The 25015-nt window shown below is 45.0% G+C and overlaps 2 protein-coding genes across 2 annotated transcripts; both read right to left on the bottom strand. All coding sequences in view use genetic code 11, as the record gives it.

The window, feature by feature from the left end:
- Positions 1 to 560: 560 nt before the first annotated feature.
- Positions 561 to 21302, bottom strand: EGR_04345 (Secretory phospholipase A2 receptor; the record flags this gene model as incomplete). Its single annotated transcript, XM_024493594.1, has 29 exons — positions 561 to 1203; positions 1436 to 1770; positions 2188 to 2367; positions 2563 to 2850; positions 3251 to 3414; positions 3609 to 3720; positions 3957 to 4126; positions 4508 to 4709; positions 4905 to 5086; positions 5142 to 5399; positions 5771 to 5840; positions 6700 to 6788; positions 7344 to 7625; positions 7670 to 7844; positions 7936 to 8294; positions 10889 to 10991; positions 11066 to 11208; positions 11277 to 11379; positions 11457 to 11632; positions 11684 to 11849; positions 12758 to 12918; positions 14977 to 15210; positions 15459 to 15897; positions 16802 to 17151; positions 17222 to 17321; positions 18346 to 18494; positions 20785 to 20881; positions 20983 to 21134; positions 21206 to 21302. The coding sequence occupies 29 exons, from the start codon at positions 21300 to 21302 to the stop codon at positions 561 to 563; spliced, it is 5979 nt and encodes a 1992-aa protein (XP_024351915.1).
- A 692-nt stretch (positions 21303 to 21994) lies between these two features.
- On the bottom strand, positions 21995 to 25010 carry EGR_04344 (hypothetical protein; the record flags this gene model as incomplete). The annotated part of the gene is made up of 3 exons (XM_024493593.1): positions 21995 to 22029; positions 22064 to 22181; positions 24873 to 25010. The coding sequence occupies 3 exons, from the start codon at positions 25008 to 25010 to the stop codon at positions 21995 to 21997; spliced, it is 291 nt and encodes a 96-aa protein (XP_024351914.1).
- Positions 25011 to 25015: the final 5 nt, after the last annotated feature.

Below are 25015 nucleotides of genomic sequence, written 5' to 3'. Positions count from 1 at the left end.
TCCTCCCTCCTTTGCCTGTCTACGCAATCCTCATCCGCTCCGTCTCTCCCTCTCTACCTTGTGACAATACTACAATGCGAGTACCAAATGTACTTCCGATGAACGGTAATGTGTGAATGTGTTTGTACAGAAAATATGCATTGCATCGCTCTTGTCTTGATACACACTCCTTCTACCCATGGAAATGGAACTAGGAGGGATTGAAGAGTGCTTTCACCTCCCCTGACATGGACCAACGAAATCCAATTCTGTCTGCGGGCATCTCCACTTTTTTTCACCATTTCATAAACAATTAACTGCATTAGTAACTGTGTGCCTTAAAATCTCTTCCAGCATAACCAATCATAAGCTAGAAATTTATGGTCATGTAAAAAGGGGACAGTCAAGGGACGGGGCATGGTGAGCGTAACTAACAAAAGAGCCGTCGCCTCTGGGTTCACCATTTGCTCGGAGATGGGCAAAAAAGGATGAAGGGGTCACAGTAGAGAAAGAATATCGAGAGGCTCTTATTCAATGCCTGAATGGGGATGGCACAGCCGGTAACAAAGGATCACTGCCATTCATACAGGCCCCGTGAACTCATCCGCGTTGTCGGGCTCGTCCAGTAGTAGGGGGTTCTGATCATGCAGTGGTCGGTAGACATTGTGTTTGAAGGTCAGCGAAGGCACAAGTGAGTGCAGCGGAGGGAGGGAAGCAGGGTTATCGAACATTCGTACATAAGGGGCGGCAGGATCGCCATCCCCGTTGCTGTAGAGGACTCCGTGTTGTTGAAATTGCTGTCGATGAACGGCCACTGCACCTCCAAAAACGGAGCTACTTGCCGTCATTTTAATGGGAGAGAGCCACCGACCACGGGGAAGGAAGAAGCGTTGCCGATTCCAAACTCGAACCACGCACAAAGTAATGCCCACACTCAGAGCAAGACAGGTCAGAGCGATGAAAATTATCCAACCGAGGGGGATGAGACTAGTCACGCAGCTGTCCATGTCACAGTCCTCTAGACCGCTATCGGGATCCGTGGAGGTGTAGCAAGCGTAGCGGTAGATCGTCTTGCCTGCAGCATCTTGTATGGCTAGGTGAGCGCAGTGTTCCTCCCAGAAGGGGCTCGCGTGCTCGCTATACGCGATCTCTGCGGTGAAGATGCGCCAGTTTCGCGGTAGTACCGCATCCGAGCGATTGAAGTCGTGTTGTACCAAATCCCATCTGTAAAGCAAGGCTACAATGAGTGAACGAAAATATTTGCTTGGACTCCATCGTTCAGTGGATGGGATGGAATATGATGGGGAGGTAGTTTCCATACAACTCAGTCAATGAGTCACAAGTTGGATCCAGAATGAACGAAGTGATAACGAGCGGATAGGTTCAAGACGGCTGGATAGCAGAAAGGAGTTTCTTAATGAAGTACTCAATCGGACAGATTTATTAATAGACCAACCTGATGCAAGCGCGACCGGATATGGCGACGCTGTGGTTTGTGTGGAAGGCGGTAACGTTAGAGAGCTCCGGAGTGGGGTTTCGCACACACCGATTCACAGCGAACCCGATGCTATTGGAGGGCAGGCGCAAGTTCCTTTGACATACCACGGGGAGGCTGATGTTGGTGCAGGAGATCGCCGGTCGAATGGAACGAAGGTGGGAGGCGATAGTGGAATTGCGTGCAGGTGGTGCAACACCGAAAAGGTAGCATCCGGACGGATCGGGTGGCGCGTTGAACCAATCCGTCAATCGTACTGGCGACTCATCCCACTCGCCTGCGTGCCAACGCCAATTCTGGAAGAGAGAAAGGCGAAAGCGAATGAGCTAGTCTGAGATCCGCGATGGTCATTCAGGTTCCAAAGAAAACAGCAAATACCAATAACAGAGAAGGGAATAAGTGAAATAAGAAATTATCTGGAAACCACAAGTTAAAGAAATAAGTCACGTTGATTAAATACAGTAACTGCCGAAACCTTCTCCGAAATAACCTAGGCGAAAATAAATCCGATCCCATTTGAGGTTCATATTGCACGTATCGTAGATAATCATCCAAAACTCGATTTGGCCATCCGACCACTAGAAATAAAGGACTACCAAAATTCACCTAGCGTGACCAAGTTAATGGAGGAGGGGGAGGAGGTGATAATCAAGGGGATATCCAATCTACAACCTCCTCCACCATCCTTCGAATGACTAGGTGAGCAAACACACCGAGTAGCACTGCGGGCAGGCGGGTACACGGAGATCGAGCCAAACAGCTGCGTTAGAGGGGAAACCAGCACCACCGAGAGAGCGCGGTGTTTGCAGCCAGGCTCGGAAGAAACTCAGATCCGCCAGCGTGTCAATCGAGGGCAGGCTAGCTGACTGTTCCTTGCACAGGCTCCTCGCATCCTACCAGTAAAGCAAACAACAAAGTTTCTGTTTAGTTTAGCATGAAGATGGACGCGCACGGCTCCAATTTTTATCGAAATAATATCTTAGAGTTAACTTCGTTGATTTCGTACACAAACAACCATAGATAAGTGACTCAAGGCCAACTAAATACGGCTTGCAATGTTAAACGTTAGACAAGCAATGTTTAACAACCTGCCACGTCATCGGTGTCGTGCTGACAAGTTGTAGGCAGTGCGGTGGCGACAGAGATTCACCAAGCGCCAGTGCAGTACGGTTGAAGAAGCCCAAGGTGTACCCGTCGGCACAGGTTAGAGCCGTCGACTCCATGGTATTCGCCTTGGCTGTGTTGTCTACGGTGACGGCAGTAGGAGAGATGGGGACAGCTTGGCAGACGAAGTACATCTGATCGCTGATGGAACACACCGAACGTGACCAGAGGCCGTAAAAGTGAACGTTGGAAGAATAGAGCAACAGTGTGCACTGCAAAAAGTGATGCAGAAAAATTTGTGAGGAACACCGGCAGTTCCAAAAGCATTCACTTCGATGGACACGAGTCAGGACCCAGGGGACTTAGTGCTTTTTTTTACCAATAGTTCCAGCGGCTGCATTCCAAGGCTCTTTCTCCACTTCACGTGGATGTCCAGTACAATCTGTCTCCCTCCCATCAGTGTGGCAAAAAGTCAGGGCTTTCAACCCACCCATCGATGCTTCTAAGTTGGGAAAAAACCCCTTTCGTTGGAGATTTGTCCACGCCTCCGGCACGTATGCGTTTTTCGCAGTTAGGGACAACCTTCGCACCGAAATGGAGAGGCAAGCGCGATAAACAGAAGTAGTTAACCCTCGGATACGACCTACTAGCACCTTTTAAAAGACCACTCACCATGGACTCCTCATCGCGAGGCACGGGAACAGGGAAGTCGAGACTCCCTCGGAAAAAGGTCACCTCCGTGCCATCAGTCCACCGTTTTTCACCCTGTCGCAATCCAATCCATGCCATGCTTGGCTGTCGTGGCGCCTCAGCAGCAAAAAGACCTGCCACGAAGTCTGCACGAAAAAAAGCCTGATTCTACAACAAATTCACCAGCAAACCCTAAGTACTCAAGAGGTTCTGAAATGACCAAGTGGGGGGGGGGGGGATACCGCATTTGGGATTCTACTCGTGCTCGATTAAACTCAAAAAGTCTGTCGTTTTGAATGAAAGAGGAACAACTTTAGACCACGACAAGAGCACACCATACCCTGCTCGCGAGAATTTGAGATCCTGGCAAGGAAACCCATGAAACCCGTGCCCTCCACCGCCTTTCTACAGACGCCCTCGGCATCGTCGAATGACAAAAGTGTTGGGAAGAACTGGAAGCAAAGTGAGAAACAGAAGACAAAAGAGGTAAGGTAAGGGAACCCCTGGGAAAAATTACGAGAGCATCAGAGGCGAGTGAATAACAACCCACACAAGACCGGTCTTTCACAAAACTATTGCCAAAAGGCTAATCAAGCATTAACGTCACGAATATGAGATTAAGCTAATCATGGCGAGACGGGTAAACAGGCATGAAGTAGAAAGGGGAAAAGGCATCAGCCGGGCTGACCCTGAAACACCGATCCTCGTGCTGCCTGTAGCCCTGGGGGCACTGTAAAGGCGGCAAGTCGGAACGAGGGGGATGAGCCGGTTCCAAAGAGGGTGGGCCGTGGACACCGCGATAGACCTGACATATGAAGGGTCGCTCTGCGGAACAGTTCGTCTCGTACCACGCCGCGGCTGTGAACGAGAAAGGAGACAAGAAAGTACTAGGAGAATGAACTGATGTTTAAAATAAGTTCACATCGGCAATTATCCTCCGTTTCATTCCTCTCCCAAATCTCCCGCTTGGTCTTGAAGCCTCATGATATGCAAGGATACCCAATTTTCGGGCTTGGATGAACTACTGGGGTTATCACAGATCATTTTATCAACCACTTAAACCCGTTCAATGAAAGTGGTGCTTTGTGACTCACCATGGTGCGGAATTCATGCATTCAGACGCAAATGCATTTCGTATAATTCTAACCAGTACAAATGGAAGCCGTTATTTGCAATCCACGAAATTGCTAGCAGTCAATAACGTACATGAAGTGGAAAACAAGAAGGGTAAGAACTCACTCAAAGATGCATTGGGGCCATTGCGTAGCGGATTGAAAGTAAAGCAGTCCTGAAAATGCCAAAAGTGCGAAGATTCCACGGTCACCCCAGTTTTGGAAATGTGATCCACGACACTGGAATCAGCCCAGGCGTACTGTAGATCCGACTGTGATAGCCCAAACCAATATGCCTTCTCCAGATGCTGGTCAACCAGCCGTGCTAACTGTTGAAAGAAGGATGGTGACATTTCAATAAATTGACCCCCTTCGTTATCGGTTGAAAGGTGAATAGGGCATTCATAGCAGTAGATGTGAAAGGCTCCTCCCGCAATAACGATACAAGAACGGAGTAGGAGGCTTTGCTGATGGCCGCCAGTCAAGCAAGTGTGGTGGATGGGACTTCAAATAATCAGACTCACAAGATCACGTTCCTCCTTCTCCGAGTGGAGTGAGGCGAGACTAGCATAAGGATGAAGAGTGCCACAGAAGGCGAGCGCTTTCTTTGCAGAAAGTTGTGTTTTAACAACTACGTAGCAGGCATTCTCCGTTTCGATTTTGAAGCTACTAGGGCACTGCTTCACGGCGGGAAGATATTTGCTACCTAGAAGAGTAAGAAGAGGTTGAACAGTTGAAAAACCTTATGAAATCCGGCTTACCGCTAACAAGGTGGGTTTTGGGGAAGGCTTCGATGGGGAATTGGCAGGTAAACGCGAGACGTTTAAAACAGTCAACCTTCACCCAGTAACCGGATTGGGGATCCAGAGCAACGCAGGTCTTCAGGTTTCCTATTAACGCTGCCCGATTGTAATTCTTTTTGGTAGTAGGATCGAAAACGAGATAGTCAACAGGACTGCCGTCAGACCATTGGAACTGGGAGTCAATCCACGAACCATTGGTGCTGCCTTGTAGCTCCTCTATAGAAACACGAAAAAGAACGTCATAAGCTACTGTTGTGGATAAGAATGATCGCACCTGTGATGAGCATTCAAGACAGATCGAGTTTTCAGTCTGTAACAACGGCGGTGTAACGAAATACAGCAGCAAATAACAAGTCTATTCCATCACTACTGGTAAAAGTAGACAGCCCTCCAGTCTGGGCGAGTTCAGCCCGCGCTTCAAGTCTTTGAGGTGGTAGAAAACAGTGCCAGAGGGTATGCGTAGAAAAGCAAGTGATGATCAAATAAAAGTCTTGTCCACCAAGGCATACAAACGCAAGCATCCACCGAATACGTCAAGCATATCGTTTGAGGGCGATGATAAATTCTATCACTCAGCAGCAATACACCTGCTTGACCGGTGCCAACGTTACGGAGACGCTCCTCAGCATTGTCCACGCTCAGAAGCCATGGCTGATCCTGAACGACCGGGGAACGCAAGACCACCTTCCGCGTAGCAGAATTGTGTGATTTCCTGATTTGCATCCCTGATTGAGTTTCTCCCAATGTGTCAACAGCATGTCAAGAAAAACTTTAAACGTCATAGCAAGGTCATGACCATTCGAACGAATGTAAAAGTGCCAGTGCTTCAGTACAGCAGAGACGTGCACATACGTCGTAGCTTAATTTCACCCAGATAACCATCAGCGAAGAAGTCTGTACTGAAACCTCGAGTCTTCTAGTTGGGAATTCGCGTTGCCCAAATACACACTGGCAGTTCATAACAACAGGTGAGGTACAGGTACGGGTGAACAGAACACAATCGCCCAGAAATATTTGTGGAACAGAAAATCCTACAATTGCTGGCCACAAAGACAACTTTTTGCTTTCAACCAGCGCTGATGACAATGTGAAGCTGTCAGGGATGCCTGCAACCCCGGAGTTACGTTCCTGTTTCCCAAACATACCACAGTCGCGCCCTCGTCCACCGCTGTTTGATTGGCTCATAGCCGGCAGGATTGTACTCGAACTTTCTTGGTAAATACTTGAGACGCAACTTAGAGGCAGACGCGTTTTCCGTCAGTATCTGTTTAACAGCCACCAGGCACGTACACGCTGATCTTGCTTCCCTTGCGTACTCATTGCATCAAACAATAAGAAGATGGGCTCTGAAGTCTTTATCTGTCACTTGTCTGGTTGGGGACCTCGACAGGATCCAGAATCTCGGTTATAGCAAAATCCAAGACATAAAACTGGCAACCCAATTTATAACAGAAGCAGCTCGCACTACGGCCCAGCAAAGATGCAACCCAGAGATGGTTTGTCACGTCGATTCTACCAACGGGGTCTCCTCTTGAACAATTTCTGTCTCAAAGTAAAGAAGATCGTCATGGAAATTCTCAGCTACACCGACAAACCTGGCTAAGCCTTGGAGCGTTTAAAGAGAGCAAGAGAAGTTTTCGAAAAAGCAAATGCAATAGAGACTTGAAGTTTGTCCGCAGCTTTTACCGCGGATAAACACCACCGCAACGACAGGTGACGGAATAAGAATCCCGTCGTGATACAAATTAATCAAATTCGTGAACGGTTTCAAGCCACCAGGCAATCGAAAAAAAGGAGAATCCGGATCTTCCGATTCTCCACAACTTTGCCTTCAACGTGGTGGTACGGGACTGTGGTAACAGACCCAGTCCCTTCACACTCGAATCCCTAATAACATCTGGGGTGGAAAACTCGGACTTCATATTACTAGAATGTGCTTGACTTAGGTAATACTTCATAAGCTCATTTATCTTGGCATCGAAAACAGGCCATAGCTTGAAACATGAGAAACCATATGATTTGCCCTCTGCCAAAAAAATGCGACTTTCCTACTTGCGACGTCTTCGGATTTAGCGCTTTCACTACAGAGGAGCCGAGAGTGACAATGAAAAACAAAGGGATAGCTCTTTGCCAGCAGAAAGCATCTAGGTCAACACTTACGCGTTGAAGTGAGTCCAAGCCAGACGAGTCCATTGCCATTCAGTTGTCCAATAAAGCGAAGTGTGAATGGGTCATGAACAGAAGGAAGATGGCCAACAACGCTCCCATCCGCAGCCGCATTCATTTCGTGGCCAGCGATCATACAGTACTCCTCCGCCTCGACCCAACTCATCTTCATGGTCGGGTCCACACGGTAGAAACAGCTCCTTCCCACGCGTTCAGTGACAGTCGGACAGGCAAAGTCATCCGCATTGGTTAGATGGGGGTGCAGAGGGTGCGTATCTACCAAGAAAAATTAGTTAATCGGCCGAATTCCATAGCATTACCATGATAGTAGCCGCAAATAGCCGGTGCAGGGAGGGAGCAATGTCGAGAGCTCAAAAACGTGTGATCCCTGCGAAGAGAGAAGCAGGTGTAACCGGCGCCAGCAGCATTGTTCAGATGACCGAAATCAATGTCAAGCGAGCCCAGCGGTACTCGGTCCTCGGTTTGAGTGATGTCCTGCAAAAGGAAGCAATGGTGAATTCAGAGGTTACTGGATGACTGAATGAATGAATGGCCTGTTCGTCGATACCAGTGTCATATTACTCACAAGACTGCTGTTGGAGAGGATTTTAAGGCCCGTCCAGACCTCAGTCACGTAGTTGCCATCTGCGACTTCGCCGATAAGGAGGCGCATGAAAGCTGCCTCGGTGTGAGAGTGAGGTGTTATGGTGACCGGACAACCAGCGAGACCGCGCGCCTTTTCACAGTCCAAGGGGATGGGGGAGGTAGCCGCACAGGCGGCGCTGACGTCGTCGTAGAGTTGGCTGGCACTTCGACCAGGAAGGGAGGAGGAGGGACGGAGGAGCATGTAGCAGGCACCTCGGTAGTGCAGGAAACCTGAGGCACAGTCATCCTGACTGAAGAGGCGTGGAGTGAACATTTGTTGCATCTGCACCTCTGTGGGTCCTGTGGAAGTGGGACAGTTCAAAATAAGGCACATTCACATTACCCATGTATCAGCTATCATGACTTAATCTAGTTGAACAGCCTTTGAACAATAAATAAAAGACTGGAAAATATGTAGCAGTTGGAGGATGTGGGTAGATAATGTCGAATTTAACGGCGTTATTGGGGAAGGAGATTTGCAAATTATCAGCCCCTGAAGAAAAAGAACGAGGGAATAAAGAAGCCGAATGCGTGTGGATTTCGAAGATATGCACAGGTGGTTGAGATTAATTGCAAAAATTAAATCGACGAAACCAAAAAATACATAAAAAGATCGTGATTTATTTCGTATCAAAAGAAACCAACTTCTTGGGTAATAAACTGGGCGAACGAAGAGATTTCCATTGCAAGTACTTTCAGATCTTCCGGCCGATAACATCTACCGAAAATGGGCCGTAGTTCCATTGTGAGCTCAGGGCTGATAATCATCCACATCCAATGTAACGCCAAACTGTGACTATTTACCAATTTTCAAGAAGAGATAGTTTCATCTTCAAGTTACACCTGACACAGGACTGCATTCTAATCTATCGAGTTGAGGACCGAACGTTAAGGTGAAACCATTGAAATCGCATGGCGTTTTTAATTTGTTGTGAACCGTTGTTGTGCCCCTAATAGGGGGACCTGGGGGGACACACCTGACCCGCTGGACGCGTACGTGTGCAGGCACATGATAGACCGAGGGTCTTGAGCATTCGTACGGGCTACTGGAGACTTCAAGTACCCATGCAGTGGTACCGACACGCTCATATGTCTTTAATCACCCTGAGGGCTAGTGGGAGTAGTAGCACACACACACACACACAAATAGGGTGTGGTCCAACGAGCTACTAAACAACCAGTAAGAGAGGTGGGAACTTGAAATGAGACCAAAAAGCGTACAGAGTAGAAAATTCTACTGTATCGCAATGAGAAACCTTTTCTGCAATTCTAAAAACTCCTAGCATAGACACAGATCAAGAGGGTTAATTTTTAAAAAAGGGGGTTTGATAAGTGTGCATTTTAGAGGACTATAACCGTGCCAGGAAATGCGTAAGTGGAGCAGAGCAGTGCCAAGGATTAAAAGTTCAAAGAAAAACAACAAAAGTCGTAAAGACCAGGCATCAGAAGGGATAACACCTCGAAGATAATACAAGTAGGCTACTCTTGACAATAGGGGAAATCAGAGTGGTTTTTGAGGAAATTACACAATACTACGAAAGGCCTCAGTAGGAGTCAACAAATTGGGTTGATCCGGTACTTCGGTAGTAAAAATTAGGCAACTACAGACGTAGTCACCATTACAGCATACCATTCCTTCCAGACGCGACACAAGTTTGTCGAGGGGTCCACTTTCGCAACGGTGGGTCTCACCTCCGTTGCCATATTAGCCTCGTTTCCAAGCCGCTTAGTTCGCAGGTTATGACACGATTGTCCGGTGCCAAGCATGGGTGATAAGCATCAGCCAGGGAAAAACAGAGCTGGAATGGGTATTGGGCGGTACCCCTCCTCACTTTCCATTTTCTTAAATTAATTTTTTGGCATTGCTTTTGTTCAACCACCACATACAAAACCTTTACCAAAAGCTAGACGATTTAAACGAAAAGCTTCGATACTTCTGGAAAGGAGGTAAACAAGCTTGGAAGGCCCAGCTTCTAATTTGGAAACACCTGATGCTACTACGAAAGCACGAAACAGCACTTTCAGGCAACATACTAGTAGCAACTACCACTTTTCAGTGTGGGATACAAATGCCTAAAACTAGTCCTGCAAGTGAGTAACAAATCCTGACGTACGTTGGAAACATAAACCATTCATGTGGGTGATCAAATTCAAAGTTATGAGTCAGCAACCGGTTCAAATTGCTAATTTTCATCTGCAGTCGCCGGCAGTTAGCTGCAGGTTACGCATACATACTCACACGAGTTGACAAAAAAATATGTACGCAGGATTCAGGTCCAGACATAAAGATCAATTCATAACAAAATCAGAACATCATGAACAGATCCTATACCCCTGATCAGCTCTTCGACAATGTCCTCCGTTCTCGCAAACCAGTTTTGGGGTGCGCTCCCCACTCCTCGTAGTTGTGGCTCCAGTCGGTTGATCGTCAGGTGCCACCTGAATCCGTCATATTAGTATTATTACTTACGGATGAAAAAAAAACTGTGCTGCTGCCTGGAATTTATTTCCACCGGCCCAAACGCACGATAAGGGCAGACCATTGAACTGGGCGCCAAAAAGGGTGAGCCGCGTCAATTCTATCTGTCATGTTTCCAACGCTTCAAGAAAGTTAACTAGGCAGCCTTACAGACCAGCGATGGCAGTGAGGAAAAGTAAGCTCAGCATGGAGAGGAAAAAAGGAAAAGGGAAAAATAAAATAAAAACACACAATGCCTAATACTTCTCCCACTGTACTTTAACTAATGTATTATATTCACAGCCATCTTCAATGGTGCGCCAAACTATGAGGACATTCGATGTGTCGTGCCTGAGGGCATCATGTGATCGCAGAGAATTTTCAACCTACACAGCAAATAGGCAACAAAAGTCAACCATGCCCTAAGGGCACTCACTTGTTTCGCAGATGAAACCCATTTTTGTGTTACAAGCAGTCTCTGCCCATTGACCATCAGTACGGGTTGGTTGATTATGTACATACGTACACAAGGGGTTTCGCTACATAGCAGTAAGAGATTGTAAATAATGGTGTGCCCCAATTCGGTTGACTAACGTAAGACAAATAAACTTACCGGGTTTAACCACTTTGGATACTCCTCCATCCAATTGGTGTAAGTAATTGAGGCTCCATTCGCCCATTTGCGACCCTCTGTAGTGGTGTTCAAACCAATCCAGAAGGGAAAACTGCGCTCGGCCAACAGAACGGAGATAATGTCTATGGAGAGAGGCATTTAGTGGATGGCAATCTTCCTGACCAAATGCAATGCGAGAGCAATGGCTCACCTTGCTCATACATCGACGAAATGGTGGCAAGATGACCCCCACTGCGTGAACACTTAGCAATCGCCTCGGCGAATGTGAAGTTATTCCGACTATCGCCTTCCACCTAGGTAAACAAAATAAATAATTATTTTTACTTATAAATAATCGGTAGCTGTTCGGCCATGGGATTACTACACACACCTTGTAGCACTTGCCATTGACATAGAGAAAGCCCAAAGGACACGAAGTTTTCAACGGAACGATGGGGGGACGTTTCGGGGACGGTAAAAGTGGTGGTAGAGGAGGCGTGTTTGAACACAAAAATGGGTTCACTTCTTCACAATTTGCAGTTCCCCAACTCAACATGTTACCAAGATCTAAAAGGGAAAGGGGAAACAAGAGACGCTCAAAAACTGCAGAAAACTCACCAACATCCACGTAGACGCAAATTTCTTTGGAATCCTCGGCGCCCCTCTTCCAGTAGACATTTGGCACAGCAGGGTAGCCTGAAACCCAGTGGAGTGTTCCACGGGATCGAAGTAGACCAATCCAATATCTCTGGATGGTGTTGCGTCCCAGTTCAAGGGAAGCAAGCTATAGGAGGGGGCGGTTAAACGATTTGTTAGGATAGGCAACCAAAACGAGAGGCAATTTATCACGCAAATCATTCACTACGTGTGTGTGTGTGTGTGCTAATTAGCCACAATTACGCCTCAACAAACGCTTCGTTCGCTGATGCTGCAAGTTGCACCACGGAATTTGTCCGTTCAACTTCGTGATTTTATCAAATTATTTGAAACGCTTGATTGCATACAAAATTGCAACGGCAAAACATGCAACTGAGAAGAGTGAATGAGGCCTGGATGGATATACCTAGCGCATTCATCGGTCTATTCCACTGCAACTGCATTCATTCCATGAAACAATGACATGCTAAGCTGCCCCACAAAAAAGTTCTGAAATTCTTTTTCTGTCTTCCAAAGTCTTGGTAGCAGCCGACTTGATGCCAAGTGAACGTTCAATTTGTCACGCAAGTACAACCACTTTGACCTTTCAAACCGCATAAATAACCCTGACCCAAGTGAAGCACAAAAACCAACGAAAAGGAATTTGTACCTTTAGAACATGTTCCGCCCACAGTGCTCAGTTGGCAAGCAGACCGCATTCCTTCCATTTTAATGCAATTCTAGCATAAGTTTTGATAATGCTTCTTAGCTGAATTAACAGTTTTTACAACTAAGCGTTTTCAAGTTCTTTGAAATCTTTAACCTCTTCCCAACAATGGATGCAATTTAAGCAAATACCTGCCTAACTTCAGGGAATTAGTCAATCAAATCATGTTCCAAGAATTGCACATTCAAAAGGACTACTGAGGCTTTGGCGCTGTTGAACGAGATGGCAAAACTAGCTCCCATTCCTATATTTTACTACGAATTAGGACTAAGTTGCTATGGGCCCATCCAACTGGGGAGTTTGGCCATGTACCAAATAAGTGGACCCACTTGTCGCAGAGCACGGAGGACAAAGTCCTGTTGGCTGTCGTCCAAAATGGTGGCCACGTGTTTTCCAGCGGCCTGGCAGAACGAGACAGCATCGGCAAACTTGACTGCTGTGTGGTTCACGCTGAAGCAGAACTGGGGATGGCTGCCGGGTAAGCAGTGATCTAAAAAAAGTGCTTTTGTAGTCATTTAAAATTCTTTTATGTTACAAGAACCTGATAAAAAACTTAGATGCAAAATGAGATCAAGAAGGCCCTCATAGTGGTCACCGTACAATGTAGGCCTCATTCAATGGGATTTCGATCTTCAGCAAGTACTCCAACTAGGTGCGAGGGGGGTAAGAACGATGTATGATGTGAAACACTTTCGAGAAGAGGATAGGGAACATGAAATCTATATGGAAGTCTTCCAAATGCTATTGAGAAGCACTATATAGTCTCCCCTGCCTCAGGGTTGAATTCACTTTTTGTGCTGGTCAATGGAGAGAAGGAATCGGAGGAAGTGTCAAGGTCAACACTCCTGATAAGGTTGTGCTGTTTCAACTCTACGCTTAGCTACGCGTACCTTCCCGGTCGTTAGTTGACCCCCACAACAGTAAAATGGAGCTCAGGGTAGAAATTTGATTCAGTCTTCCTGGTCGCAAAAGACCAAGAATGACTTAAAAGTATTGCCCAAGCATGTTGCTTACCGTCACTTGGTAGGTGGCTTGGTTAAGCAGCAACAACTTAGGCTCACTAGCTTAAGTGAACGACAAGGGAAGAACACGGAAAAAAAACACCGTAACAGGGAGGTAGTTGAGTTCGTTAAATTTGACGTGCCTTCCATGCAATTTGCGGAGTGAGCGACCGATCTCACATGGAACCAGTAATAACAGCAATATTGGCAAAGCGAGTTACATTAGGCGGCTCGAAATGGAAACAAGTGAAGTAACCGGATCACACCGAGGTCAAAGCATGCTAAAAAACTGTCGATTGGAAGAGCACACAACCTGTGGTCTATGACGATGCTGGCGTAGGAGATGTTTGTGTATGTATGCATCTTACTTTAACTAAGAACACATCCAAACCGCAAGTATGGCCGTGCTCTGCTGTCCAAACTAGTAAATGTGGTAGTACGATGGTAATCAAAAGGCAGAAATGATTCGAACAGAAGGGTCAAATCTTACAGAAGGGAAAGGAGCGAACAAAGCAACGCAAAATGGACAATAATTAATATTGATAATCACTCTTCCAATGAGACAACTCAATCTTATGCGCTTTGCGCCGGAGGATATCTTCTCATTGATAACAGCTGGCAAGGAAAATATGCCCACTGTAGAACGTGGCCTACTCTTCAACGAAAATGCCAAAAGTGGGGAGTATAATTGACAAGTGTGACTATCTCTAGCTTTGAACGCACGCTCACAGTGGTAATCCTGTTTTCAATGCTAGAAAGTGCTGAGGAGCAAGGTCCAGTGAGATATAACTCTTCACCCGCGTCCCACATTCCAACAACGTCCTCCAAGTCTTCCGTATGCAATTGCACGATAACCGTTTGAGCCAAATTATAATTCACAATTCCACAGTCAAAACATCGCGCCTAACCACATGAGAGCTTGACCTCTTGCTAAAAGCGAAGGCACACAGTGTGTGTGTAATTACCGCCCGTGTAGGCCTCTAAAGAAGCACATTGGAAGTCAGCATTTATAAAGCGAAGTAACCTGTTCCAGCAGGGTCCAGGCGTACAGACAAGGATTCGCACAAATTATTCAAAAGTTGCAATAAGCGAGGAAATGCGGCAGGAAACCATACGGAAAAACCGAAACAGCTGGAACTCCAAAAAAATGCACTCTTCTGTAGACGTCCAAGCCTGACTTGAATTCACCATCGTGAACCTGGTAACGCCTTCAGAGGTCACCAGTGCCACTAGAACTACTCACTACATTAATGGCTGCCAAGATAAGTGGATAAAGTGTTACAAAATCTGCACCACTGCAGTTTAACAATAAACAAGTTGTTAATAGTTCTTCTGCCGATTTAACTGCTTCTCAAGGAACAAAAGATGAAATTCTCCTCGGTCTGGAAATGCTCCACATCTATTTTATCATTTTAAAAGCAAGCGATATGTTTGCAACACACATTTGATGCAACCGGTTATTTTAAACTGATAAATAACACGTGAGAAAGGATTAAAAAAAAGAGTGTCACATATAAGTGACACGGAGAAAAACGTTTAACACTCACCCGATCCCTGAGGTTTCCACTCCACGGAGATGGGGAAAGCAGGCGTCTTGCAAACAAAGGGCGCGAGTTCCTCGCATCCATTGGCCCGTGTCCAAAACTGCTTACCTTGCACACTGCCCAGTTGAAAGCACTCCTCGTCTCCCTCGCCGTGTCCGTCCACGTAGAGCGGTAAATGGTTAACCGGACTGTCATCCGACCACTTAACCACCGTACTTCCGTCCTCACCTGCATCGACTACAATCAGAGGATGGTCTCTGAAGTGGCTCTTAAGTAGTATTGAATAGGGGAAAGCAGTGAAAACTGTAACAGTAACGACCGGTGTCACGAAGCATGCAAAATGCCAAAAAATTGGGTGCAAAATCTGACCCTCCACTCATTCTTACTGATTTTTGCTGAAACAAAGAAAAAGGCGATTTGTAGTAAAAGGAGAATTTCCTAAACATACGGCACCGAAATCCACCCCACCCCTGTCCTCTACTCACTGAGCACTTTCAGACCGATCCAGGGTTTGAGAGGCTGCGTGGTGGGGAGAAGGGAGCGCACGAAGTTGTCTTCAGTCATGGAGGCGATTGAGGTCAAATGTCCACCAAATTGAATGCAGGCCAGCTCTGCATCGTGCCAACTCCGACCTTCATTGCCAGCGCCTTCCAGACGGTAACAGTTTGTGTCGAAGAGCTTCCAAGCATCACCCGGACACTTCAGCACTTCGGGTTTAACATCGGGAATTTGTGGCCAGGAAGGTAGAAGTGGACGTGCGTCCAGCTCATAGCCACACAGAGCAGCCAAGTGGGAGTCACAAGGGTTATTGGAGAGGAGCATCTTATCCGCGTGCAAGGAAAAGCAGACGATCGAATTGCTGAGGGCATTCAGGATACTGTAATTAAGAAGGTTCGTCGATTCCAAAAATTTCGGTATGTCCGACTGAAAAGGAAGCAATGTTGGACTAATACAGGGGTGAATAAGAAAAAGATTTATCAGAACGAAAAAACCATAGTGGAAGGGTGTGTTTTGCTTTGTCAATGTTGCAAAAACGTTTGCCTGGGCTAATGTCCACTTTCGTGATCGTTTTAATTTCGGAATAAAATAATATATTCGGGTTGCGTCAACTGTAAATAGTGTATTTAGGAGGCCTGGTCCATTCTTCAGCGGAACGCTCCCACAACACAGTGTAGCATTCAACTACTTTGCCATGGTAAAGGACGGAAAGTTGTCTTCACACCCATCGCATACTATCGCAAACGCTCCTAAACAGTCACATTTTGTTGAGTGTCCAAGTTACCAGTGTGATCACGCCACACGGTAGGTGGCTATGCTTCCGTTAGTTGTTCAAGATCAGACATGCGTCCCACACCTTGGTTTAATATGCACAGCACCAAATGATTGCTGGGATATGAGCTGTGGAACAGGAACGACAGGAACCACCACAACCGCGATCAGCACTAAGCATCCCCGTAACGTTAACACCAATCAAACAGATATATTGCTGATGGGTGGTTGGGTCAGTATAGCGTGTTAGTACCCTACCTGTGTGCTTTATGCCCTTTGTGGCTGCAAGTAAATATTGACAGGTTGCGGTTTTACGCCTTAGTCAACAAAAGATTGCACTGATCGCCACCACTCGCCATTGTAACCATGCACGCACAGTCACTGGCCTATGACCTTGATCCAGTCATATGAGCGCGGAAGATTAGCAGTGGTGAAAAGCCAGATTTGGCATCCATTACTGTGGTGTTGTATCGTTAGCATGCCTTTTTATGTTGTGAATGTAAAAGTCACAGTTTGAGACAAATGCCACCTCCGCGCAGTAGATTATGAGAGAACGTACATAAACGTGGCTTCGATCGGCCTTGAGGCCGACCCACGCCGCATTGGGAGGGTGGGCGAACTTGTCAACGAGGGAACGTAAGAATGCTGCATCGAATTGATCGCGCGGTGACGCGACCATGGGGCAGAGAACACCGCCAACATTTGAAGGGCTACAGTCTACATCCAACACCGTATTCTGACATGCCATAGTGACAGAATCTGAGCTCAGGCTGGAAGTCCGTGTGACCTCAGGAGGCAGATCAATAATCATATAGCAGGCGCTGCGATACTCATAGAAACCGCTGGAACAACGACCCTGCACGAAGAGGCCTCCATGGAGATGACTGTCGGCATGAGCAGGCACCAGCTCTGGAAAAATGGAGGAAACGAAGTGTGGACAAGGGCGGATGGAGAGGGACAATGAGAGAAACAGGCTTACTGGGCTCAGCTTCACACACGAAATGGGCCGTGGACAAGCAGTTGACCTCACTCCATTTGCCCAAAAAGTACAAGTCCGTGTGGATTACGGTGCAGTTGTTCTAAAAAGGCGACGCCATTCATAGGTTTGTGCACTACCGCATTTTCAATTAGCCATCTATTCGTTCAATGCGCTGATGATAAAACCACTTTCAAATTCATATCCCTGATAACAGCTTTGGAGATACCTTGAAGAAATATACCTAGTATCTATTACCGCCTCAAGGATACTTTGGGGATGACTTGCTTTTAAGTGGTTCAGCCCTATAGCAGAAAGATCGAGGAAAAGTCATGGGTTTTTCAAAAAGTATCCCCAACTTAGGTTTTAAACCATGTTGGGTAACCAGCAAGAGGGAGGAGGATGTCTCTAGAATGGCAATAGAGTGGAAAGGAGAACGAAGTGCCGAGGAGCCAGAAAAGCGATAGGCAAACGAGCACGGCCTTAAGCAATGCTCTACGCAGATGTACCACAATCCTACCATGGCTAATTCCCATCATTGCCTCACAACTCTTTACACCACCCTTGACCACATTATCAGCCAGTTCCGAAGATTAATCGTTGCTGAGAGAGCCGAAAATAAAGGACTCGACAATACGAGGACCTGATACTAGCCTTACAGCCCTTCTGCGCGCTAGAAATGAAGCCATCTTCAAACCAGTATGTGTATATTAAAACATTCAAGGGGCGGTCAGGGCTACGCAATTACATAGTGGGACAACTTCTGAAAAGCATTGACTACGTTAAGCTTGCAGATGACAGCATTTGATTGGTGTGTCCACGGCAACATAAGCAATGAGGGCTTATGAGTTGAATTAAAACCTAAATGGGAACACACTTTTTAAAGCCGAGTACATCAAACTCGCAGACAGATAACGAAGTAGATAGATTTCAAATATCGAGCCCGAGAGCCAAAAGAGACCTGTATTTCAAGAAAAGTTTTTTGAATCCAGCGTTAAAGCACATTGGGTGTCTAGAGCACAAACCTCTCGCCTGACAGAGACCTGTTCATGCCTGTGGCAAGTGGCGATAAAATGCACACAAACACGTTAAAAAAAAACAGGAATGTATCACGCTACAATACATACCGAGATGTCTCCACTGGGTTCACCCGCCATCCAGTTGGTGAAAGCTACTTCTGTCTCACCCGAATTTGCCCACCAATGGCCGTTAGCCCCATAGCTCAGACCAAGCCAGAAAGTTGAAGGATGGTCGGCCAACATGGCCACGAGAAGGTCTGCATGGAAAACGAATAAGCATAAAACACGAGGTCAACTGGGGTGCGCATCAATGTGAAAATTACGTGAGAGCCAGTTAACCCAAATTTTAAGTTGTCTTTTTACATCTACACCATAGAAGGGCGTGCCGCCAGGGCGTTACACCACGGTGATGAATGTCAAGGCTGACTTGTCATCACTATTAGTAGTACGCACAGATATGCGTGGGCCGGCTCGGACACCCTTAACCAAGGCGCCAGACGAGTGACTGTGTGTATGCATAAAGTAGTGAGTAATGGTAAACAATGCAATTTTTTAACAACAAAGGCATATGACCACTATGGTAGGGTACTGACACCCAACCACCGATGGGGATGCCTGTAAGGCCAAAAAAAAGCACCTATTCGCTTTTCGGGAAGTTGAAGTTGATGACCAATCCTGGAAGTGGTGCTCCCGGTCAGGCCTTCTTGATTGACCCATCTCAAGAAATGTACTCCCAACGTACTGACAATCACTCAAACGTTAAGGCTAATCACTTGCCATAACTATGCATAACTGAAAACACTTATAGTCAGGTGCGTACGCACTGACCGTACCTCTATCGTCTGCTTATTACGTCGATACCAAAGACGTCTGCCTTAAAGTCTTCATCTATTGGTTATCCGGTAGGATGCCAGATAGACACACAAGAACCAGGTTAGAAGGTTTGGGAACTCAGTTTAATAACTATCCCGGAGGGGTGCAACACTTTCAAGCAAGGCCGTAGATAAAACAGTGAACTTTAACGTTGTGTTCCGAGAGATGGGCACACACATTAACGGATGAAACCATCAGATATGGTCCACTGAGGGCAGCCTACGCGCACATTACAAATTAAATGGGATACAATTTAATGTCACGTCACGAAATTGACTTCAATCTTAGAAATCAGCGTTTTACCACCGATAGTGAAGTCGTACCGACAAATGTTTTTAAGGTGAACTTGCTTCCCTTGGAAGCGGCTCCCTTCTCATCTTCCATGCACTCAAAAAATCCCGGTTTACTCCAAACAGCCCTTGCTTGCATGCCTTAAGAGCCGCCACAGTGGCGGCTAAGTAACCATCGGGTTTGTAAAGATTATAATAGCGTGGCAAATTTCGAGGAAAACGTTAACAGCAAAAGCAACAGACCGGAACAAATGAAGAGGTGGAGGTGGCGTTTTTAAAACTATCGCCGCAATAAATATTTAAGCAAAATTGGGCTATTAGCCTCTTTTCCAGAATCTGTAATACTTTTTCTGGGTCATGCTGTTTTATAGGCAGCAAGTGATGAAGCTAAAAAGTGCACGAGGCACACATTTGTCTGTGACTCATGTGCAACCAGTTGACATTAGAAGCCTAGTTTCGCACAATACTAAAGCCTGTTTAGGTGGTAGGAGCACTGTGTTTAGCGTAGAATGGCAGCCTGTAATCTGCGCATCAGCATGAGCGAATCGAAAGAGAGGATTGCATTAAATTCAAACTTTGACAGACACTTTTTCTCAATGCTTGATTTCACTGTAAGCGCTCTTCCGACAGCTCCGCAAAATATGCTGCACCAAAAGTCCTACAAAACCCTTTAAGCACATGCAGGGTAGCACACTTGTAAGTCATTAAATGCTAATTTTGGTCAACCATGTGACAAGATGAAGAGCAGTTCGGATGAAAAACAATAGCAATTATCCTTTTCTTCTTTACTATTCAGGAGGGAATGAGACATTGGAAATTGCGACAGATGAATGAGATCTCCCCCAGAGGAATTCGCACAATACAAAAGTAATTTCTCCTCTTGAATGTGTTAAATTCAGCTTAAAAAACGCATCAAATCGCAAATTACAATAACTGACCTTTGGGTGAGCAGAAACCACCTCGAGCAGAGAATACATGGCACCGTTAGCTAAACAGCCCATGCTACGAAAACGAGCGCTTAATAACAAAAAAGAAGCAAATTACTGGTTCTCAGAGCACTTTCAGGGAAATTTACACATACAAAAACTTCTCCGATGTAAAGAATAGCACCCTTCATTCATTCGGAATTTATTCGCGCAGCAGCTCATAGGCAGGTGGAGAAATGTATAGGCAACTAAAAAGGGGCCAACTTTAATGCTTAACAAATTTTAAATGCTATTTAGGGAGGGAGTATGGTTGGTTTGGGTAGTACACGAAACTGAAACCCCGTGGTGTGCATGTCTAGATTTGAGAAAAAATTTACAGCCCATGCAAAAAAACATCTCCTTGTAGCTTTCATGATAAAAGGGTGGGCCATATGAAGAAGAAAAGGAATGAAACGTACCATTCTCACGGAATGATCGAATAGTGGGGAGGTAGGCGCCGAGGCCTGTACACGTGGATTCCGCTTCAGCCCGAGTTGCCATCTCATCGAAAAAGAACTAAAACAAAGGGTAACAAGGTTTACGCAGTGGCATTACCATCTAGTGAGAGTAGTTCACATATGGAACGAATTTTTGTCATTCCCTTCAGCAAAACGTACGCGAAGGCAACGGCGACCCACAAGATGGAAGTTACGTGGACATTCATACTTAAAATGCGGCAGAAAACGAACAGATTCCGTGGAATCCTTCACTTCTGAGCTGCATAGAAAGGGATGAGGTTCAGTGCACACCCGTGAGTCCCATAGACCATCTTTAATAAGAAAAAAAAGGTAAAGCGCTTTTTAATAGAGAACCCAGAATATTTGCTTATCACAAACCCACCGGCTGATGCCACAACGCATTTAAAACTCAAGTCTTCGGAGGATTTATTCCAAAAGACGTCCACAACAGCAGGGTATCCCGAAATCCATCGAAGCATACTGTGTGACCAGTGCAATCCAATCCAAAATGTCTCGGTTCGGTTATTTGTCTATAAAGATCCCCCAAAAGGAGAAGCCATGGTTATGGGCAGTAAATGTTTCCAAGACTAATAAAGCCCATTCCTAAAGAATACATTTGCATATGCTTTTAAATAAGAACATCGGAATAAAGGGAAGTATTGGACCCACATTTGAGCAAACCAAGAATTTCTTCATCGAAGTAAGCAACTACTGTAAGGGTGGAATTACCTCAAAGTAAATAATTTACTGTAAGGAAAGCAGTGAAAATACAATAAAAGGTAAAGACACTGAAAATTTACTTGCGTACAAATAAAACGAAAGGCAAACTTTTCTGCATCTTTCAGAGACTTGCTACATACCTTGTTTAAATAATTTAGCACAAACTCTTTTACGTAACGATTGGGAACCGTCGCAAGAGAGGAATTCACTTCTTCACATTTTCTATTCGCGTCTCCGAAAGGCATTGGCTCCGAATAGAACGTGAAACACCACCTTGAGGATCCACTCTGAATGCAGTTGCTGTCTGGGGATCCATGAGCTATCCCACAGCACAGCAGAGAAAGCCAAATTACCAACCTCGTTAACATCCAGCCCGTTGAGTTTAGGTCAAAAAGTCAAAGCTTAAATAAAGCGGAGACCTTGACACTTCAATCAAAATGGCAAACAAAATTTATGCATCAGTTAAATTGTTTAACCAGCCTAAACCTAGAAGAGGGAAAAAATATAATTCTGGAGTTACTTTCAGGCAGTCTTATTATTGTCCTGAAGCTTCCGGAGTTGAGATTTCCTAATCTTGCATTAATGTACCATGAAAAGGTGTTGCATCGTAAAACTGGATTTTGTACCCACTGATACTCCTGTAAAACGCAAATAGTACAGAAGTATATAGCGAGCAAACTGCTTTTTTTCTTGCTTTGGACTTTACAAAAGGAAGAATCGCATTTTTAGCGTGTTTTATGCACTGCTGACTTGTGAAAATTGGTCAAAATTACAGCACATTATAAGAACTCATAGCCTGCAGCATTGTTTTTGCTTTTTTATAACATCTACTTTCGCCAACTGATATAAGTTCATGTTTGTCTCCCCAAACATTTAATTGACATATAGACGCATTCGATTTATCTGCTCGACTTATGTGCCATGGCCTTGCTTTGGGAGGCATCTTGTCCTATGATTCTAGTAATGTATAAGGTAATTGATGCAAATGAATAAAATTCTTTTTGCATTTCTGTTTTCATTACATGCAGTAGTTCAAGCTCAGCGACTCGAGCTTGACTATGCTTCTTTAAATTTTAAATTTAGCAAAGCATTAGCCATGTCAGCAAGCAAATTGTTGAATATTTCAACTTTCTGCCATGGAATTCACAATTATTGCAGATAGCCATCAATTAATCAGAAATCCTATATTTTTTTGCAAATTTCTGTTTTAGGGTTCATGCAGTGTCACATCCTATCTTTTTGTTGCCAACAGTTGCCATGGCAATTCCAAGGCGTGGTAAGTTGGACTTCGAGCATTAACAACTAAATTTGCGTTTGTCGATCAAAATCAGATTGATTTTAATAGCGCAACTTGCTCGGTAATGGAGCCTTCTTGCCTGTGAAAGCCACAACATCTATTTTTCGCGAGGCTAATCTCTTCCGCTGCACGGTTTGCATAATCCACTTAGATTACCGAGATAATTGCGGACTTCAGCAAGGCAGAAGTCACCTTGCTTCTAATGACTTTAGATTAATAAAATTACATGCAACAATGCATGCCAAGGGTTCACATTGTGCATGCTACTCTGATTTTGAATTCAAGCTTATCAGAGCTAGAATTGATAAGTCAGGTTAACAAAAAAAATACCATGTTAACTAATTTGCCCTAATGTTTAAACATCTGTCTTTGTTTTCGAAAAAACCGCCCCCCTTTTGCCAACTATTTATTAAAAAATCTATTTTTGGGGGTAAAAGCCAGTTGAAAAAATTTCATGGAATACAGTTAAGTGGGATTTCGTGGAGTTGGGCGGTTGCTAGCGAATGCTATGAGAGGTAGTCGTGTTTTCACCCACTTGAATATCCCAAATGACAAGTTATAATTGCATTCTCTTCTTTGCGGAGAAAAAACCTCCCTTTATCAATGTTCCTTTTCCTGATTTTAGACTAGCTCCTGCCCCAAAAAAGGTAATCTACCCATGTGTATCCTCATTCTTGAAGGCTTCAAGTTTACACAGGCTAGATATACATTTTTTTTTAAAAAATGACGAAGAGAAACCCTAAACACGTTAATCCATCACTGATTACCATTTCAATCTAGGGTTTTGACAATCACCTCTGTGCCCTGCACGAAGAGTGATAGGGTGATTCTCTGACCCCATGGCATATGTAAATAGACTACTACTAATTTTTACGATGGAGTTTCAAGTTTACCAGATGAGCCTATGAAGCTGAGGATTCTTTAACTTTTGAAGTCTATGTGTCTTCCTTTGGGAATTTGGTAAGAAATCCGCTTTTGAATTAAGTAAATAATCTACGGCATGTCGTTTGCTCTTTAGACAGTTTAAATGACTGGGTGGACAAGCACAGCGTAGAACCGAGAGATGGAACAAAATTACCCACACAAGACTGTTCCAGTTGCTTTAAAGTTAGACTTTGGGGTTGTCTTCTTTACCCACGCACCAGGTGAACTTTGATACCGGTTAAAAAAGCGCAAATTTATCAAAAATAGGTATTTTGTAAATAAACGCGCCTCAACCGTTTCCAGTTAGTGTGCGCATGTGTGAGATCGTCATCCGCATACAAAACCATTTATGAGTTGGTGTGGCGCTCTGGTGGGCGTTAATTAATTACCTATTTTTTAGTTCAGTAGAACCATTAGACCCTTCCAGCCCAATCTCCTCAGCTGAGTAAAGGTGATGAAGGCTTTTAATTAGTTGACAATTAGGATGCGATTTATCTGTTTCGGAGAGGGCAAGATGTCGACCATCAAATGATTCGTTCACAATTAAGTTCCAAAACCCAAGTTTTTGACATTATTTTAATTAATATTACTGACACTCAATAGATAACTAGGATCTACTTCCTCAGCACTAACTCCCCTTGTGCTTGTTTAGGCTGCTCCTTAGATTAAGATATTAACCAAATTTGACAATTATGATGCTTGAGGGGTGCAAAATGCTTATTCCATTCCCCTACAAAGTTGTTCTGCTACCATCTGCTCACCAATATGAGGTGTTTCATCACACAACTTTCCTTGTGTTCTGATTCAACCCGAAAAAAAGCCGCAAGATTCCGACACGACTTTTTATTTCGAAGTCTTACCACGCTCTTCCATTTAACACGTAGATATGCTTGAGAGGATAGAATGACGGTGGTGACGAAGAAAGTATTCGACCCAGTCCCCTGTGCACTTACAAAACGGTTGTTTTATTTTCACGAAATTGAGGAGTTCACGCATACGTGAGAATGCTCCAAAACAGCAAATTGTAACTAAATTGGTTACTAGGTCGATTGTTGAGAAGTTGTAGAAACACAAATGTATCCTTAATTCATCACCAGAAATATCCTACCAGGAAGGAAAGGCAGAATAATGAATTTGCATAGGGAAGAATTCTCGTGAAAGCAGAAGCTCTCAAGTGTGAAATTGCAAAAATTTGCTTAACACTCTTATCAAATGTTGACCAAAGCAAAAAAAGTAAATTTTCCATCGTAG

This window comes from Echinococcus granulosus, assembly GCF_000524195.1.
Source record: "Echinococcus granulosus chromosome Unknown EG_S00027, whole genome shotgun sequence".
In the NCBI taxonomy this organism is placed as follows: domain Eukaryota; kingdom Metazoa; phylum Platyhelminthes; class Cestoda; order Cyclophyllidea; family Taeniidae; genus Echinococcus; species Echinococcus granulosus.
This window is presented reverse-complemented; position numbering and strand designations above follow the sequence as displayed.